This window comes from Stigmatopora nigra, chromosome 13 (genome assembly GCF_051989575.1).
Source record: "Stigmatopora nigra isolate UIUO_SnigA chromosome 13, RoL_Snig_1.1, whole genome shotgun sequence".
Classification (NCBI taxonomy): domain Eukaryota; kingdom Metazoa; phylum Chordata; class Actinopteri; order Syngnathiformes; family Syngnathidae; genus Stigmatopora; species Stigmatopora nigra.
The window spans coordinates 1,042,989-1,062,596 of NC_135520.1; the positions used below are offsets into that span (position 1 = coordinate 1,042,989).

A 19,608-nucleotide genomic window follows, 5' to 3' on the forward strand; every position below is an offset into this window, starting at 1 on the left:
AACGGTCAACAAACAAAAGTCAAACCTTTTCGCTACTTTTTGCTCGTCTTGCAGGTGTTCAGGAGCGCCCTCTAACGCAAAACTGTTATCATTACATTCTCGAATCCTGTGGATGAAACAAAGATATCTGACATGTCAATCAATTCTATTGATTAAAGCTTAAATAAACCCTAAGACTGAAAAGAATGAGATAAAAATAGAAAACAGGGATATTTTTTTCCAAATCAATCATCTATTTATTTGTTCATTGTGAATAACAATAGAAATAAGACAGCTTTTTTTTCCTTCAGGAGGCGCTCTCCAAATAAGTGGTTATTAATTACCTTTAAATTCAATGTAGTAGTTAAAAACCCAGCACGCCACGCTCCCTTTTCCATCCAAAAGGCATGGTGGTGAAACCTGTCCTCCTATTGGTGCACGTTGAACCTGAATAGATCTATTTTCAATATTACAAATATATAAATGCACTACACGGTGATAACAGCGATATCCTGTCAGGTCATTTTAATACTTCATTGTCCCAAAAAAAGACATTTTCATCCTCTCACATACACACAAACAAAAAATAAATCATTTTGGCAACTAATGGCCTTTCTTACCGTTATTTTTATAGGCTTTCACTCCTGAAGACTCAGGTCAGAGGTCATTTATCGGATATTGTGATCAGAAGGGACAGAATGAAAGGTTAAAAGATCAAGAAATACATAAAACAGTTTTTTTAACGTTAACTGTAGTGAATAATTTTGTATTTCTACTTACCGTTTGCGTGTATTATAATATTTTCACATTTACTACCCTAATAGGCATCACAGTCAGTAATTGGTTGTGAAATTAAAAAGAAAAATAGGCACGTCTATGTCGATTTTTTTGCGGCTGTGTGAAGCAAAACAAAAAAAGTCATTTTCATAATTTATATTTTCGATTTTGAAGGTTGAAATGGTGAAAGGATTTTAAAAAAATGAATGCATGCATACAAACGTTGTAGGTCCATGTTTTGGAATGACTACAGTGTCAAAAACACCCCCAAAAAAAACCCACGTGCGACTTCTTGAGTGCAAAATAGTTCAAAATCTGTCAAATGTTCATTAATGATTTGATCTGTGCGACGTCAATCATGTAAATAAACATCTATTTTTTTTAATAGTACTCATGACAACAGACTAAAGTCACCGTTATTTAAAAAAAAATCAATCTGACATCTACTATAAAAAAGAAAAAAACATTTTTTAGATGTTTCTAAAAACGATATGATTGGAATGTGAATGAATCAGTGGAGGTAGAAAGTTATGCGAGTAGATATCAGCCTGAAAATGGACTTGTCCTAAAACATATTTATCCAAAAGTGACCTTAAAATCTTGTTGTCAATGAGTAGAAATCACATACTAACATCCAGTGCTTACTAATTGCATTTGAGCATCGCCACCACCTAACGGTCTAATAAATTCATTTTCTTTTTATCATTTTTGATTGAAATTGAACCCAAAATTAACTTATAAAATACTTTTTTTTCCAATAGTGTCAACTAGCGTCGTAGGGAATTACACTGTTGGTATAGAATTTTTTTTAAAGAAAAAAACTAAGATAGATTCCATCCTCGGGTTGCGCAATCCAAGATGGCTGCCAGCTAAGCACGCTAATATCAGTTTTTGTTGTTGTTGTTGTTTTTTGTTTTTTGTTTTTTAAATGTATCGGTACAGGATTTCCGACACTTTTGAGCGTTATTTGGAGTTTAAAAATTACGGGAAAGGAAAAAAAATCGATTTATTTTGGTAATTGTGGCTTAAATAAAGGTGGTGAAGTGTCAAATTTAGGTGGGGGTGTTAACGTAGCCAGGAACAAGGTACCCACTGGGGTTCCGTGTCTAGTTTGTTGATGAGTCTCAGCAACTCGGCGTAGGCCTTATCCTGGTCGGTGTTGACGATGATGGCGTCGAAAGCGTGACCCCAGGTCTGCTCCATCTCCCTGGCCCGTTCGATAATGTCCCGTAATTCCTCGGGCTGTCCGGGTCCGCAAAGAAATCAGGGTGAGGGGCGAATGAGATAAATAAACTAAAAAGAAAAGGTCGGGTGTCGGGCGGAATCGGACCTTAGGGTTCTTGTTGTCCTTAGCCAATAGGGCTCGGAGTCTTTCCTGGGAAGGCGGGGCTATGAAGATGATGTAGGGTTTTAAGTCGGAACTCCTCAGTGCTTTGAGGGCCTAGAAATTCAGGTCAGGGGTCAAACTTAAGTCCAAAATTAAAGATGTCCTTTAAAGATTTACGTATAAGCAGGGGCATGTTAACGTTCACTTTAATTTTTCATGTAAATCATGCTGTAAAATATAAAAAAAACATAAGAGCTACTGCCAATATTGGTTAAGGGTGCTTAAACTTTTTTAGTTGAAAGATCTACTTTTTAAGGAGGCAAGTTTAGGGGGATGTACAAAAATTTTTTTTGGAAGAATTTAGAGACTGACCTGAGTTTGAAGACAGAGCAAACATATTTTTCCAGTGTTGATGACCTGTCTTACGGAATCTGTGCTGGTGCCGTAAAGATTCTTCTCAAACTCGCGGGAGTCCATTAGCTTGCCTGAGGAACATATGTAATAATGAAATATAAACAAAACAAAAAAATTCCCCTAGAAAAAAAACTACAATGTTGTGAAGCCGTGATAATCGAGGGATTACTGTTTTATGCAAGGATTTTTTTAAATAAATGGATTAAAAGACCCAAGTATTACAGTTTTTAGATCTAAAACAATGTTAATTTTAGCATTTAAAAAAAAATAGATTTTACAAAATTATTTTTGAACTAAAAACAGAAAAAAATGGATTAAAAATTACAATTATTGATTTAAAAGGGGGAAAATCAGGAAATTGAATTTACATTAATACTCTTCATTTTAATTTAATCCTAAAACAGAAAGTCATATTTGATTTTCCCGGGCCACACAAAATGTTGCGGTGGGCCACATTTGGCCCCCGGACCGCCACTTTGACACACATGACTTAAACAATTTCTAGTCTTACCGGCGGCCAGCTCTGTCTCAAACGTCTGGCGTGTAACAAAATGGTAATCTCGACCACCGAGTTCCACGTCTCGCTGTCCTCGGGTGGTATCTGCAAAAAACGCGGGTTTAGCGCAAGGTACGCTTTAACACGACGTGTTTATTTTGACGTCTTACGAGGGACGGCGCCGGCAAAGCGTTCGGGTTGATGATTCAGAAGTCTCTGTCGAAGCTCCGCCTGCCCGCAGCTGGTTGGCCCGATCAAGGCGATGGGCCGCTTCCTATTGGCCGGCTGGTGGTAGAGGGCCATCTCCTCGTAGGTGAGAACCTCTTCTTCAATTTCTAGGTGGAGTGGGTTGCCAGATAAGAGCGTTTTTATGCGTGACAGAAAAAAAAACGAATGGAGATTGTACCCTCGTTTCGCTGCGTGTTGTATTGCTTCTTCCTCTTCTTCTTGTTTTTTTTGCCGCACCACAACTTCCCTGAAAAGAGACATTATTAGCTTCATATTGGACACTTTAATGGGAAATTTAACCCTTTGCTAAAGGCCTCCACTTAGTCCACAATGCCATATATTTAATAGGTTTAAAATGTGTCTATAAACCACTTTATAATTTGTTTTTCCATGAGTACAGACCTGATTTTTCAGGTTCTTTGTCCTCTTCTATTGTCTGTTTCATGGCTTCTCGCTGCTGCTGGAAACTTTTTCCTTTAAAAGAAAAAAAATACACATGAATAAAGAGCTGTTGCTCTAGGATGCGAGAAAAAAAAAGTTGGAGTACCCCCGGGAAAGACTAGCGTCTTTGGACTCCTAAGGACACAGAAAATAAAAATGAAAATACCTGGTACTAATCCAGCAAGAGGTTGATTATCTTCATCCCCGTCTCGATAGGCTTGCCACCAATTGGGGTCCGACTGGCTGATGATGTGGAGAATATCTCCTTTCTGGAAGGACAAGCCCAACTCTCGACATGGGACGTAGGGGTCGTCCGAGGGGTCGTAGTCAAAATGGGCTTTCACGTGAACCTAAAAGAATTCAAATAAAATAAGATAAAATAATATATGCTAAAATAAGACAAGCTAAACTAAGCTAAAATAAACTATGCTAAGATAAACTAAGCTAAAATAAACTATGCTAAGATAAACTAAGCTAAAATAAACTATGCTAAGATAAACTAAGTTAAAATAATATAAACTATGCTAAGAAAAACTAAGCTAAAATAATATAAACTATGCTAAAATAAACTATGCTAAGATAAACTATGCTAAGATAAACTAAGCTAAAATAAGATAAACTAAGATAAGCAAAGATGAGATGAGATCAACTAAGATAAACTAAAATATGCTAAATTAAGATAAACTAAGATAAGCAAAGATAAGGTAAAATAAACTAAATTCAAAATAAAATAATCTAAGATAAACTAAAATCATCTAAAATAAACTAAAATAATCTAATGTAAAATAAAATAATCTAATGTAAAATAAAATAATCCAATCAGATCTAATCTAATTTGCCCGTAGGTACGAATCTGAGCGTGAATGGTTGATTGACCCTAATGAGGATGAAGCGGTTTGTAAAAAATGAGATATTTGCTTTGAGCTTTTGAAGACATGCAAGAGAGAGAGAGGCTAGGTATGATCAGGGTAGGAAAAGGAGGGGTTTTGTGTGGAAAAAAGTGACGTCAATGGGTACAAAATGAGTTGACATGACAGACTGTGGAAGATAAATGGGTTGAAGGGTTTTTGTTTGAACGGTTTTCAAGTGTCGACCTTAGCGGGCGCGCTTTGGCCACTTACCACATTCTCTTTGACTGGCGGAGCTTTGCGAGGAGTGCTCGGAATGAGAACAAAGGTCAAGAGGCCGTGCATGTCTGCCTGACAAAACAAGGAAGACATTTTGCACGTTAGCTCTGACGTTATAGCCTAAAATGATTGGTCCCACTGCTAGCATAAACCTTGACTAAACCTGTAATGTAGAAACAGTGTAAATGTGTCAGGTTTCTTACTAGAATGTCAAAGACTTGGTTGACATCTTTCCCTTTAATTTCAATGCCATTAATTTCCAATATTTCGTCTCCTTCTGTTAAAAGTCCGCTTCGTTCCGCCGCTCCTCCTCGGACGATCCGACTGATGATCACGCTCTCCATTTCGTTGCGGACCGTCGCCCCCTGCGGACACATCGGATCGTTAAAGAGAATGAATAAAATGAGCAAAAATTGGATAGAAAATGCTCGATATAAAAAAAAAAGATGGTTATCATTTGGAAGCTATGCTACTAGCTACATGAAAAATACATTGACACTTTACTTTCATTCAGTTAATGAGATCATATATGAAAATGATTTTCGTATTAATGACTTAATCTTACCAGTGGTACGTCTCGGGCCTTTTCGATATGAACGATTTTTACAGTCTCTCCTCCCATTTGTGTCAACATCTCCGTTTGACTGGTCACTTCTTCCACTTCCATTTCTTTCTCCGCAATGCCGTCGTGTGCCAGAAGCATGGACTGTAGTACAAAAACAGACGTCAAAATACAAATATCTCAATTTATACTCTGTCAAATGATTCTCTACATTTAAGGACGTCTTCACCTGGACGTGGATGTCGGATAGGATACTGCCCAGTTCGAGTCCTTCTTTGTTGGGGCTTGTTTGGCAGAGATTTCGCACCTGAATCAACGACAAAATCCAACAAAAAAAAATATAATAGCGTATTTGCTTCGCAGTTCTGAGGTCGAGGGTTCAATCCCAGGTTGGTCCTCACCAGTGTGGAGTTTGCATGTTCTACCCGGGAAAAAAAACATGCATGCTAGGCTAATTGAAACCTAAATTGTCCCTGGTTATTTGCTTGTTGGTTTCATTGTGTACTACGATTGGTTGGCTACCAGGAGAGGCTCCAGCACCCCCTGCGACCCAAAGAAGGATAAGCTATGGATAAGATTTGAGTGAAACTCAATTAAATGGTAAGATTTGCTATAAACTAGACTTAGAGTGGTGTTTTGACTCAAAATGGGGAGTTTTAAAGCCTTAAGTTTAATAGATACAGTGTGGCTGGGTGGGTGGGTTTTGTGTGGGTTTTTTTTATTATCCATGTTACCTCCAGTGCAAGCTGCAGGGCCTGCTGTGTTTGTGGGTATGGCGGCGAGGGTCTGTGCATACTGTTGGCCACGGCATTGTGGATCTTAAGTGCAGACTGGAAATCGGACTAGAAACAAAGATTGGGAATATTTAGTGAGAGAAAAATGTAAGGACAGAAACAGGGTTCAAAACACAATGGAGTTCTTCAGCTATGTCTTTTTTGTTTTAAGTTGACGGGGAAGTTTGAGTTTACAGTGGTAGACTTTACAGTACTCACGTCGACTGGAATCAATGCAGCGAAATAGAAGAAAAACAGCAAAAAGAAAGCTGAGATTATGCCGAATTTGTCTTCTTGGTTTTATTGGGTAGCACAAAACAGGCTAAATTTATAGGGAAATTACTTTCTAAATGTACTGGTCATATTTTGGGTTAATATGCGTGGATGCTAACCATGTCAAAAGGCATTGAGGGGGGTAAATCTATGTAAAATGTGTCCGTGTTTGAATAACAAGGGATTATTTACAGCTTTAAAAACGTTTTCAGAACACACGTTACGAAATGAAGGTGTTCAATATCAAAGGAAAGACTTGGCAAGAAATGTGAACGGTCTTTTGCCTTGGCACCACTTTGATAATTGTTGAAATGAATGAATTATGCTAAAGTGTTACCTTGTTTAGTAGTGCAAGAACCAGCTCGACGTCACTCTGACTTTGCTGGTCGGACAAACAGCCGCGGACTTGTTTCAGCGACAGCAGCAACTCCTCCAACTCTGCAGGAGCAAAAGAGTTTTTAATCCATTTTATGCCAGATACGGTTAAATTCAATTCATAGCCATCAAAATAAATCTTGTTAAGCTTTTTATCTATCTATCTTTTCCCTATTTTGAAATAAATGACCATATCAACCACATCATCTCTATGGCGTTTCGTGTCTTATGTCTAATTTATGCACATATAAGCCTTACTCTGGATTCCATCACTGTTATTTTGAGCGACAAATACCTGCCAAAAAAATCTGGGTACTAGTAGACAAATTTGAACAAATTGTCCATTTTTTCCACCCAATTTTGTACTGAAAAGCAATGCTTATGTAAACAAAACAGTCCCATTTAAGCCATTTAATGAAGTGGCTTGGTTGGAGGCTCTCATTTCTATCTCTCTCTCTCTCTCCCTCCCTTTGGAATTCCCTCCCACAAGTTCTTCCCTGCATTCCTTTCCCTCCGAGCTTAGCTTCCACTTCTACGGGCCACGCTCTTCTTTCACCCCCCTATGCTAACGATTGACCCGATGTCGACGTTAGGTATGGAGATACGGTACCGAGTGAAGTGTGCCGATTGCCCGGCAGCGGTTGCTGCGACGGCCAAGTGTCCTGCAGGAATGTGGGGTTGTCGATGCCAACGTGGGGATTCTGGGAAAGTTGCTTGAGCCTGAGTGAGGCGTTCAGATCCAGCTGCCGACCCTCCTCCTCACGGCGCCGACGTAGGTCCTCCTGGCGTAACGAAAAGAACAAAATTGGCCATTCTGCTTCTTCTTCTTCAAGCGTTTTGACTTATTTTTTTACCTGGTGTTGTCTTATTCTCTCCAACTGGGCGGATCTCCGGACCGGTAGAGTCCGGCTCCCGAGCTCTCCCGGGCAGTCGACGGCCATTTCCCTAGGTTGCTGTCCGACCCTGGCTGCTTCTTCATCTCCTCCTCCTCTTCCTCCGCCCTCGCCAGCAACATGGCCGTTCAGATGAGATGTTGTCATCCCTCAAAGTTTTTTTGGGGGGTAGTGTAGATTACCAAATGAAGGTTTTCGAAGGGGGTGGCTCGATAAACGAGGCGGCCATGATATGTTCGTCTGTGGAGAAAGGAGATGCAATTGAATTATGGGTAATTTCACTGTTATAATTATTGCAGTAGCCTTATGTTACCCAAAAAATAGCAAAAAAAAAAACAGACATTTTTTTTAAATTAATCCGAAATCAAAAACCAACATAAGTAGTAATAGCAAAATACTGAATAACATGCTAAATGGGCATCTGCTAATGTAGCATTTCTAGAAGAAATGCTTAAAAAAAACACAATATACCAAGCGGAGTGGTTAAAAAAAAATACACAATTCTCACTTGGGTTTGGGTCAGGGGAAACATGTAATTAAAGAATCAATTGATTGCCTTATGACAACACGCCATTGCATTTCCCTTTCAATCTGCTGCATCGCTACCAATTACGAGCTAAAATACACAAATTAAAATGGCTGAATAGAAATTGATGACTAATCTGTGACATTAACTACAATCTCCGGACAGGCCATTTTTTGTGTATTTGCAAACACCAGGAGAACGTCCGGTTGGCATGTTACTGGGATCCCACGGTGCGCCAGCGAGGAATTCCAGGCAGTCCCGGGGACTAAATTCCAACGCGTGGGGGGGGGAGGCAGGAAGTGTGTGTGATGAACACACACTGCCGTTATAGTATATACAGTAATCCCTCGGATATTGCAGTTAATGTAGTCCAAACATGGCCATGATAATTGAAAAATTGCAGAGTGGGGTCACCTCTATTCTAACTACCTATTTTTTTCTTAAGTACTGAGTTGCAAGAGTGGCTTCCGCAAGGAATTTCACATTTTTATGAACATTAAAATAAATATATATATTTTTTTTTTTCAAAATATGAAATTTAAATTTTTTTAGGGGGTTAGGAAGTCGGGATGCGTCTTCAGATAGTGGTGGGAGTATCCCTACTTTATGGCTTTCAGATCCAGTTTAGCTGGAAAAGCCAGTCATTGTTAAAGTTACCTGCTGACTTAACAAAATTGACCAAACAATTTCCACTAAATGACTAAAATAACAAAATGAGCTTTAAACAACATCAATCACCTTTGAAAATGTTCAAAAAAAATTGAGGAACCAAGCCAATGGGGAGGGAGATACAGTAAAACATAGAGTAACATAGAGATAGAGTAAAACATAGAACATATTTCAATGTTCAACATTTTACACATGTTGGCCATTTTGTGCCGAGAAGGATTCCAAATCTGCAAGTGTGTACTCTGTAGTTGAAAAGCAGTAAGAGTGCCAAACTTTATCATGTGCGCGAGTATAAACACACACACACACACACACTAAAAAAAAAAACCACTGTACAACCCTGTACCAAGCAAAAAGTTAGTGAGGTCACATACAGTATGAAGGCACAGAAAAGTTAGGTTGCCGTTGAATTTTTGGGGGAGAACATTAAGATAATAAATGGCTATATTGTGTAAAAGCTAAGTGGAAATGGCAAGGCGCAACAAAGTGAGCAAAACTGTAAACAAGAGCAATCCAATGTTGGATAGTTGGCGTATTTTCATTCATCATACGTGGCCTCATTTTCAGGCCGACGGGTCAACGAGAGAGTGACGATGAGAATGAGCGTACATTCCGGGGAACAGAGGACTTGTGTGTTGGCCTGGCTCGAGGCCCATCTGCTTATAATTGCTATCGAAGCTAACCGGCTGCCATTGACAGTTATAGATGTCCAATGCATTTACAAGTGGGAGAGTTGACGAGAGGTTAGTAGCTTGCCTTAACTCAACCGTATCTCATTTGAAAATATTCACTGTTGTGATAGTCAAACAAAAAGATATGTATCATTTAAATTAGTATAATAGTTTTCAATCCTTAAAGGGACAGTGGATAGCTATTCAAAAGTTGACACTTTAACCACTAATATAGGGCAAATGACTAGTTTTGTTATTTATTTAAAAAACTCTACACAAATATTAGTAATTACTATTATTATTAATCAAGACGGCATTTATCATTGTTAACATGTCAATTGATACTAAATTATCCATTAAAAGACAAATATACATTCTGTGGTTAGCCCAAAGTAACCCTCAAACGTAGATAAGTTTTTCGATCATAGTATTTAACTCATTGCATGCCATTAAAGACGATGAACGTCCAATTCAAAATGTGGGACTTACCTGGCTTGAGTTCTCATCTTTCATGTTTTAAAAAAAAGTTTTTAAATAATACTACACTGATTTGTTTCCGTTTGTATCGTTATAAACCAAGTGGAATGCATTGCTCAGGGGCAACACTCATTCGCCCACCTATTCCATAGACCGTGACTTCGCTAAATTAAACTCTTATATACATTTACCGTCTCTCCACAGTGTAAAAATAAACTTTATATTAAACGTAATTCTCGTACATTTGGGTAGGGCGCGGTGACAGCTAACTAAAGGACTTAGTTACAAAATCAACAGTTACGTTTTTCTCAGAAAAATATTTACGAATAAACGCTAATGATCATTTAATTGGCGTTCCCGAGTTATAAAATTACGACGAAAAGGCAAAATGAACGAACCGAGCGTATTTTCTTCCTGAGTTACGGTGACCGGGCTAACGTTAGCAGCTAACTAGCTAGCTCTTTCGCTCCTTACGGCTACCTGTTGACAACAAAGCCACTTCTCCGATACGGAAAAACTTTCAAACTCACGTTGTTGCCTGGAGGTCCCAAGTTCTTCTCTAGACTTTCCTTTTTACGGATTTACACCTAGCAGTTGTATTTCTAGGTTTATGGCGACAGGATGTCAAAGTTTGGCTCTGACAAGTTTATTACTCGATTATTCTACTCAGCGGTGCAGACGTCTCCCGGCCTCCTCCTCCTCGCATAGCTCTTTCACCCACACGCGTCATCGTTTTTCAATTGGGCGGAGCCAAAGAGAAGCCCCACTCCAAGGGCGAATATGATTGGATACAGTAAACTTCGGCCTGGCCAATCAAATAACCCCTTGCTAACTCACGTCTAGGGTTGCCAAATCAATAAGTCAGCATTGACTACAACCCTCCCGTTCAAACTAAAATGTTTCCAAAATTCAGCATGAAAAAAGGGGTCAATTATTTATTCTTGTATTTTCCGAATAGAAAGTAACTTTAGAAAATAGATGTGATTATATTTTTAAATGATAAAATAAAATACAGTATTTAAAGCTAGAGTCTCTTTCTATTCTGACTGTGGTTTGCCTATGACTGTCAAACTAGCCAAAAAGTTAATGGGGGTCTTTGATGTCAAAATGGACGTGTTTAAGGTTAGCCCAACATAAGGAAATGAAATGGGATGGTGATTACAAATTGGGGTCAACATGGGTTAACTTCCTTCCTGCTTTATACTTGTAATTGTATACCTACCTGAATATTTCAGTGGGTTGCTGATGTCATACGTTGTATAAAAAGTGCTTTTTCGACATCAATTTCATCACTGGACATCGACACCATGGCGAGCATCCTCTACCTGCATCTGGCTGTCCTTCTCTCCACCATCATGGTCCTCTACGCGTCCACCGGTGAGGACGTCTCCGTGGAGACCCGCTCGCTGGATTTCGCCTCCAAAAGCCAGCAGGAGAAGGACCTGGTAGGACAACGTTTGGGTGTGAGCGTATAAAAACAAACGATAGCTTGTTGCTAATAGCGTGTGTTTTGATGCCTTTGACCCAGATTGATGCTTTACAAGAAGTTCTGGAGAAACTGAGGAACAAGGAGATGCCTTCAGAGAAAAAGCTGGGCTGGCTGCCCTCCGTAAGTTCACTTTTTTCATTTTATGTGGCTTTTATTTGGGTGTGAAGGATGGGGGGGAATGGTGAATCTTATTTGACTAATTACCAGTATAGTTTATCATTTTAATTTGTTATCTTTTTTTCTTTTCCTTTCCAGTGTGACGCCGGAGAGCCTTGCGCTTTACGTAAAGGTTCCCGTATCGGCACGCTATGCGGGTGTCCACGTGGGACGTCCTGTAACTTTTACGTCCTCAAGTGCTTGTGAAAGAAGGAAAAAATTAAAATCATGTCATAAAGTTTGTTGTCAAATGTGACTGTTGTAATCGTGTCGTGGGAATGCCGTGTTTTTGTTTAAAACCTCAGTCAAATGTAAGAGAATGTAGGTGGGACTCAAGCTTCTTGTGAGGGACAATAAAACATGGAGGGGCCAGAATTTGGACACCACTATTTTATACGGTATTTTTGACCCATTATTTATATATTATAACAGAATATGAGTTAGAATTTTCAAATTTGTCAAATTTAAAATTAAAAAATTGAAATATTGTTTAAAATTATCTTTTTTTTTTTTACATATTCAAATTTTTACTCGGAGTTGTCCATACTGTCTTCGCATAGTTATCTTTTTCAGATTTTTGATCAACTTTAGCTTTTCCAATCATTCATTTCAATTCATTTGGCAATGGTTACTTCAGGGACATCATGTAATTTGTAGCAATATTTCCACATCGTATTTTTAAGGGGGAAAAAATGAAGCATATACCAGCAAAATAGTTTTGAAGTCCAAATATTCCGTCATGGCGCATTTTGAAGGCTGATGCTGTCTCGGTGACGTCACTCGGGCATCCAACATGGCGTCCAACTGCCGGCTGCAGGAGGAGAAAGAGGAGAAAGAGGAGGAGATGAGGAGAAAGCAACAGCAGGACACCGAATGTCCCCGTGTCCTCGTCGGACGCCAAAACATACCCGCATAGGTACGTCAACTCTGTTATATTTTCATACCATTTAAAATATGTCGGTTGCGACAAACGAGGATTTCCATTTCATAGCATGCCATCATTTTAAAAAAGCATTTTCTTAAAGAGCACCCGCTCTAATAACAACAAGACATTGCGATATGTTATTAAAAGACGTCGTAATCCTATTGTGCGCGTGCACGTGCCCATCGCTTGCAATGTGCACGACGCAGGCGATTCGTGAGCATCTCAGGGTCATTAGATTAGGTACACGCAATGGAAGATTTCTATGGGGCCACCTTGACATACGAGTTCAACTCACGCTCAGAATTCAAAACATGTTCTGCCATTCAAGTCACTTAAAATGTAATGAAGACATTATATAACCTCTGCCAGCTATAAAAATCTCATTTTATGCAAAAAAAATATATATATATATATCATTTTTAATCTTACTAAAAACAAATCTTATGTAATATACTTTTTTATAGGATTTCCGCCAATGCTTTATAAGCCTGGTGAGCTGCCATGTTTTTCTTCAGGTAAACAAGTACAAGACAAATTATTAAGAATAATAATATAAATAATAAGTGGTGATACGTTCCAAAGCAAAATGGTGGCATCTTCTGGTCGAATTTTCAACAATCTGACATTGCACGGATTTGTATTTTAAAGGCATGCCCATAAAAAACATGTCCAGAATAAAGTAGTTGAAATATTTGGAATTCAGTTATGAATGGAATTGGAAATGAGAGCGCCCGCCCGCCGGCCCGCCGAGGTCAACGGCGGCGAAGAAGGCCTTGGCGGTCCGCCACTGGCTGTCGTCATGGCAACCCGCCGACTTAGGAAGGAAGGGAGGAAAGTGAAGGGCAGCAACACAATAGCCAGAAAGACTCACACCCACAAAAAGCTTTGAGAAACTTTGACATAAAAACACAAGGATTGTGTCACTATACAGGAAATTAGAATTGAAGTCAACTTAAGAAAAATTGCATTAATTAGTGTTGCACTGTACAGTCAATGCCAAGTTAGGTTAGCATATGCTAATAATTTTTGCTAGTTGACCTCTAGTGAACCAACTTTTTTTTTTTACTGATTCTTCTATTCATTTTGGGACCGCTTAGGGTAGCCGGGGGTGCTGGAGCATATCCCAGCTCAGTAGGGGAACACCCTGAATAGCTGCCCAGCCAATCATAGGGCACATGGATCCAAACAACCAATCACACTCAAGGCTAGGCACATTTTAGCATCCAATTAGCCTAGCATGCCTGTTTTTGCGTTGTAGGAGGAAACCGGAGTACCCGGAGAAAACCCACACCAGCCTAGGGGAAAAATGAAAAAACTCCACCTGACCTGGGATCAAACCCTCGACTCCAAAACCATGTGGCCAACCCGCTAACCACCGTTTTTTCCCACTGATCCTCAGGTTTTAGTTCCCAGATGAAGAGCACGCCCCTCAAAGACCTGTCGACGCCCCTCTGATCTAAAATCCACTCAGAGCGCCCCCTGGAGAATTACCTGGTTTGTGGGAAATGTCATCCCAAGGGGATTCCACCGCCCGGCCCGTTTGGGGGTCTCCGTTCGAGCTCCTCCCCCCTCCGGCCACGGTGGGTTTCCTCAAGTTGTCTCGCCCGTGTTGCTACGCCTTCCCGGCGGGCCACGGCGACTGCGCCTTCTTCGCCGTCAACGGTTTCACGCTCCTATTGGACGGCGGTTCGGAGCCACGGGCTTGTTTCTGGAAACTGGTCCGCCACCTGGACCGCGTGGACGCCCTGCTGCTGACCCACGCCGGCGCCGACAACCTGGGCGGCGTCAACGCTTTCCTGGAGAGGAAAGTGGCCGAGACGGAGCTGAGGGCCGCCAAGGACGACGGCTCCGAGGCGCTCATCTCGCCAGAGCTCGGGGTGGTCTTCTTTAACGCCCCCGATGGGTTGATGAAGGAACAGCAGCGGCCTTGTGAGTTCAGTTTCATGGAAGTGGGATGGAATGGAATTGTTGAAACCAGGCGGGGTTAAAGTCAGCTGATTATACTCTTCGTAGTCGCTGAATCTATAAGAAATTAAATTTAAAAAAAAATTAGAGCATTTTTCATTGAATAAGGGCAGCAATAGGAAATATTTATTTCTGTCAAATGTATATTTTTTACTTTTTTATGTTTAGTCATTCACATTTTCTTTGAGCAAAGGTAGTACATATTTTTATGTTAAATATTTTAGTTTTTTTTTGTAATAAAATCAAATAGTTAAAAAAGTATTCCTTTTTAATTTTGTTGCATTGTTTTTTCCATAAAATCTAAAATGTCATTCGTTTTTTAATTTTTATTGTATTAATTATTTTTTCAATAACCCCCCCTAAAATTAAAATTAATTACATTATTTTATTATTTTTTAAATTTTATTTGTATTTGCATTTTTAAAAATCTCTTTTTAAAACTCTCCCTGTATTAAATCTGTAGTCCTGGATTTTACATGAAACCTTAATTAATTTAACTTTCGCGCATCAAAGATATTCAAGTGGTTGACCGAATGTGGCTCTTGAGCCTCGGATTTGGGTCACACATCAATTGATATTGCCCCTCCCTGTTTTTGCCAGGCGTGGACAACGTAGCCAAGAGCCCAGACCAGGCGGCGCTAACTGTCCAACTGTTAAAGAAACTGGACATCCGCCCCCACCCCATGTTCCGACCGCCGTCGGGCCCCCCCGAACCCATCACCCTCTTCCAAAAGATGGGTGTGGGCCAACTGGACTTGTACATCCTCACCCCAGTCCAAAACAGCCAAGATTATCAGACTTTCATGCGGGATTGGCCGGACGTGGCGTCCCCCCGAGACCTGTCCCTCGCCACCCTCAGCTCGGCGTCCGCCTTGCTGGTGTGGCACCCGGCCTGCCCCCGGGAGAAGGTGGTCCGAGTCCTATTCCCCGGCGTCACCCCGCAAGCCGAGCTGTTGCGGGGTCTGCGCAAGTTGGGGAACTTGGACTTTTTGCGGAAACCCGAACCGACCGCCGGAGAACCGCAGGGGGCGGGGGATGGCGGGAAAAGCAAAAGGGGGACGAGGCGGGACGACGGCGCTGCGTTGCGGGAAAAGGACACGCCCGCCAAAGTGGGGAAGGAGGCCAAGAACAATGCTAAAGGGTTAGCATTGGAACGGAAGGAGGTGAAAAGGATTAAAAAGCCGAGTGAAAGCGTGGTGTCCAGGAACGGCGTGGGAAAGAAGGAGACCCCCGTTTCCGGGGCCAAGAAGGAGAACAAAAGTAAGGTGAAAAAGGACGCCAAAGACGAGTCCAAGACGTTGTCCAAAAAGACGAAGAAAGTGCCTGGAAAGGACGCCAAGAAAGTAGAGGTCAAGAAAGCAGAGGTCAAGAACCACGAGGTCAAGGTAGAAGAGTCCACTCCACCCGTGCCCCCCAAAACGATGACGACCCCCGAAGATAAGACGACGGCGCCCCTCCAAGAAACAGAAAAAGTCAAAGTGGACCCTTCCGAAGAGGAACCGGTCGTGAAGAAATCGGCCAAAGTGGTGGGATTCCCGTCCCCGCTGAAAGCGCCGCCGAAAACCGGAGCCAGCCCGGATACGGACTTGACCCCGACGGAGTACACGCTCCTGGACGGGGCCCTGCGAGCCAGTCCGCCCTCGCGCTCCTCAGAGGAGAGGACGGTGGAGCGTAACTCCGGACCCAACAGCGCCGGACACACCCCTTACTGCCTGTCTCCGGACGACGTATGGGGCGAAAGGGACGCCCTGGGGCGACTACGAGCCCGGGAAGAGGACCCCAAGACCAAATCCCTGGGGTTCCTCCCCCTGGGCTCCTTGAAGGAAGGCGTCTCGGATCCGTCACCCTCGGCGGCTAACACCACCACGTCCACCCACTCCATGGTGGCCGAGGTGAGCTCGCCACAGTCCACCGAAGTGGACGAGTCGCTGTCGACCTCTTTGGAGCACTGGCCGGTCTCGGGAGGTCAACGGGAGGCGGGGCTCCCCGGGAACAAGAAGCCCCGCCTTCCGCCCGCCCCACGCTTGGAGACGGCGTCTCACGACGTGGACCTGTGTCTGGTGTCCCCGTGCGAGTTCAAGCATTTCAAGGTAACGGACGGCAGCGGCGAATCCAACGCCGCCGTCTGCACCGAGGAGTGCCCGTCCACCACGGCCGACGTTGTCCTGGACTCAGACGAGGAGGAGGAGTCTTGCGGCCTTCCATCTCGGGACCCGCCCCCTGGCCCGCTCAAGGATAGCCCGCCCCTGTCTCCGCCCCACGACAGCACCATGCCCGTCCCGCAGTCGGACGTGGGCGCTCGTGAAAAAAAGATAAAGACGGGCGGCGTGCGGGGGAAAACATCCACGGTGAGTTTGTCACATGACTTCCATTATTTAACAACAAAGTCACCTGACTGACTACACACACACAGATCCTCACAAGGGTCGCTGGGGGTGCTGGAGCCTATCCCAGCTAACTATGGGCATCAGGGTGGGGGGACTCCCTGATTTGGTGGCCAGCCAATCACAGGGCACAAACAACCAAACAAATGGCGAGGGGCAATTTTGATTGGTCAACTCGCTAGCCTAGCATGCATGATTTTGGGATGTGGGAGGAAACCGGAGTACCCGGAGACAACCCACGCAAGTCCAGAGAAATCATGCAAACGCTACACAGTGATGACCCACTTGGGAATCAAACCCATGACCCCAGAACTGCAAAGCGAAAGCGCTAAACACTTGTCCACCGCACTGCTTTTTTTTTATTATCCTTTACGATACTAAACACCCCACCCCCATCCAATAGGTGACGCCCACCCCCCCGAAACCTCGGCCGGGAAACGTCACGGCGAAAGCGACGCCCGTCGTGGGTCGTCCGTCAAAATGGGCGCCCTCCCCGTCGTCTCGCCGTCCGTCCTCCAGCGAGGAGACGACGATATTCGTGGACCTGGCTTACGTCCCTTCTGGGGCTTCGTCGTCCACGGTGGGCGTGGACTTCTTCAAGAGCGTGCGCTCTTCGTGTTACGTGGTTAGCGGCCACTGTCCCGAGAGGGAAGGGCTCATGCGGCAGACCCTTGACGCGCTTCTTCAAGCCAAGGCCAGCTGGGAGCACAGCGTGCAGGTCAGTCACACTAGAATCTTTACAAATATGTACCCCCTTTTTTTCTGACTATAAATCACACCCGAGTAAAAGCCATACTAGCCATGAGTGTATTTCCTCGTTATGCCCCATCATTGGTAGCCCACCGATTACGGGATAGACTTCGGCACCCCCCGCAACCCTGTCCAGGGATTAGGAGTTCAGAAAATGAATAAATAATAATAATGTCTTGACTCCACCCGCAGGTGACTCTCATCCCCACCTTTGAGTCGGCGTCCATGCAGGACTGGTACCAGGAGACGGTGGAGCGTCAACGGGAGTTGGGGGTGCTGGTGCTGGGGTCCAACAGCACGGTGGCCATGCAAGACGACACCTTCCCGGCATGCAAGATCGAGTTCTGAAGTGCCACCCCTTCAGTTGCCTTTCACCCCAAAAGTTGCATCCGGTCAAACCTGTATCACAAACATATACGGACTTAATACAGTAATCCCTCCAATAGCGCGGCTTTACTACATGGTGGATTTTTTTCCTGGGGGATTTTTTTTTCAATTTTTTTTCTAAATTCATAAAAATGTGAAAAACCATGCTCAAATTTGCAAGTTTCTTTTAGTTTTTTGTGGCCATTTTTGGTCTACATTAATCGTGATAATCGAGGGATTACTGTACTACGCTTGTATTGCATGAACACACACACACATTAACAAAATTGAACATCTATGGTAGAAAAATGTATCTTGGATGGCAAAACTTGGTCACCGTTTCAGTGTTTTTTTGCATTTAGTTCCAAATCCAGCAGAAAAAATAATGCTAATGCGATTGCTAATCTAAGTTTGATGATGAGTTGAGATTTCACTATGCAATGTTACACTATATTCCAATTCATTGAATCTTTGAATGTTGTACATTGTATGTCATAACATGATTTTTTTCTGATTTAAATGTGATATGATACTGTTTTTTGGTTTTAATTTCGCATTTTAGGGTACTAGCATTAGCATTTCTTGCATTAAACATGACTTTTAATGTGTTCCAGTAAGTTTAACCTTCTAATCTGACTTTCAATGTCTTACAATTCAAAGCATTACAGCATGATTACTTTCAGGATACATTTGTAGGTTTCATGTTTCAACACTACTTTCACATGACATCATATTGCAACATTATTCATTTTCACATTCTGGCACAATAGCTTTCTTACCTTGAACGTGATTGGTCGCAAGTTTGGTGCTCTAATGTTATATCATGTGGCACATTTCACAATTTAAATTTCCCATTTAAATCGTCACGTTATGATAATGTACAAATTTCACGCAATGCAAAGTTTTTCCTCGGAAATTTTCCCGGGATTTTCTCCGCCCCCTCCCTAATAGGCTCCGCCTCCTCCTCCCCATTTCATCGGGGATTAACGGAATTAAACCGAGCCAAAAAAAGGTCAATGATCGTGATTGTAATCTGAGTTTACAAGGGATTGTAACAAAATCACATTATGTAGATTAATTTTTTTGTGCATCATAACGAGTAATGATGATTTTCTGTACATAAATGACAAATTATTGACTCTAAAAACCAATTGCTTAAGTGTCAATTGGTGTAAATTTGAATGTTGGACCAAAATGTGAAAATACATAAATATGTTGAACAAATATAATTTCAGATTTTTAATTGAAATTAAAATTCTGATGCATATATATTGTTTCCTGTGATGTAAAATAAAATGACCTATAACGTTTGTATTTTTTCTCCTCTTCTTTAGTAACATTTTTGAAAAAGATACATTATAATATATATTAGATATATTATGAATATATTAGAATTAATTTGAGATTTCCCTAAATGTACAAAATGTCTTTTTTTGCTTGTAAATAAGTGCTATTTTCCCCAAAATGTGTCCATCAATCAAAAAATTTGGGCCGCGTTTGGCCCCCGCGCCACATGTTTAAGACCACTATATACTATATACATAGATGTCCCAAAAATATATATA

General features: G+C 41.9%; 3 protein-coding genes across 3 annotated transcripts; 2 read left to right on the plus strand and 1 right to left on the minus strand.

Moving 5' to 3' along the window:
- Positions 1 to 489: 489 nt before the first annotated feature.
- Positions 490 to 10,728, minus strand: LOC144206113 (protein PALS1-like). Its single transcript, XM_077730857.1, has 17 exons — positions 10,539 to 10,728; positions 7,627 to 7,905; positions 7,383 to 7,554; positions 6,735 to 6,835; positions 6,086 to 6,193; positions 5,581 to 5,658; positions 5,355 to 5,495; positions 4,993 to 5,154; positions 4,784 to 4,861; positions 3,829 to 4,012; positions 3,624 to 3,695; positions 3,400 to 3,468; positions 3,164 to 3,328; positions 3,009 to 3,098; positions 2,456 to 2,568; positions 2,087 to 2,197; positions 490 to 1,998 (listed from the first exon to the last, which is right to left on the minus strand). Exons 2-17 carry the CDS (start codon positions 7,810 to 7,812, stop codon positions 1,822 to 1,824), a joined length of 2,007 nt encoding a protein of 668 aa, XP_077586983.1. The 5' UTR covers positions 7,813 to 7,905; positions 10,539 to 10,728; the 3' UTR covers positions 490 to 1,821.
- Positions 10,729 to 11,205: 477 nt separating this feature from the next.
- Positions 11,206 to 11,879, plus strand: LOC144206115 (cocaine- and amphetamine-regulated transcript protein-like). The gene is made up of 3 exons (XM_077730859.1): positions 11,206 to 11,453; positions 11,537 to 11,617; positions 11,753 to 11,879. Exons 1-3 carry the CDS (start codon positions 11,316 to 11,318, stop codon positions 11,858 to 11,860), a joined length of 327 nt encoding a protein of 108 aa, XP_077586985.1. The 5' UTR covers positions 11,206 to 11,315; the 3' UTR covers positions 11,861 to 11,879.
- A 554-nt stretch (positions 11,880 to 12,433) lies between these two features.
- Positions 12,434 to 19,310, plus strand: LOC144206112 (microtubule-associated protein 1S-like). Its single transcript, XM_077730855.1, has 5 exons — positions 12,434 to 12,569; positions 13,978 to 14,507; positions 15,144 to 16,891; positions 17,331 to 17,645; positions 17,870 to 19,310. The coding sequence occupies exons 2-5, from the start codon at positions 14,084 to 14,086 to the stop codon at positions 18,023 to 18,025; spliced, it is 2,643 nt and encodes an 880-aa protein (XP_077586981.1). The 5' UTR covers positions 12,434 to 12,569; positions 13,978 to 14,083; the 3' UTR covers positions 18,026 to 19,310.
- Positions 19,311 to 19,608: the final 298 nt, after the last annotated feature.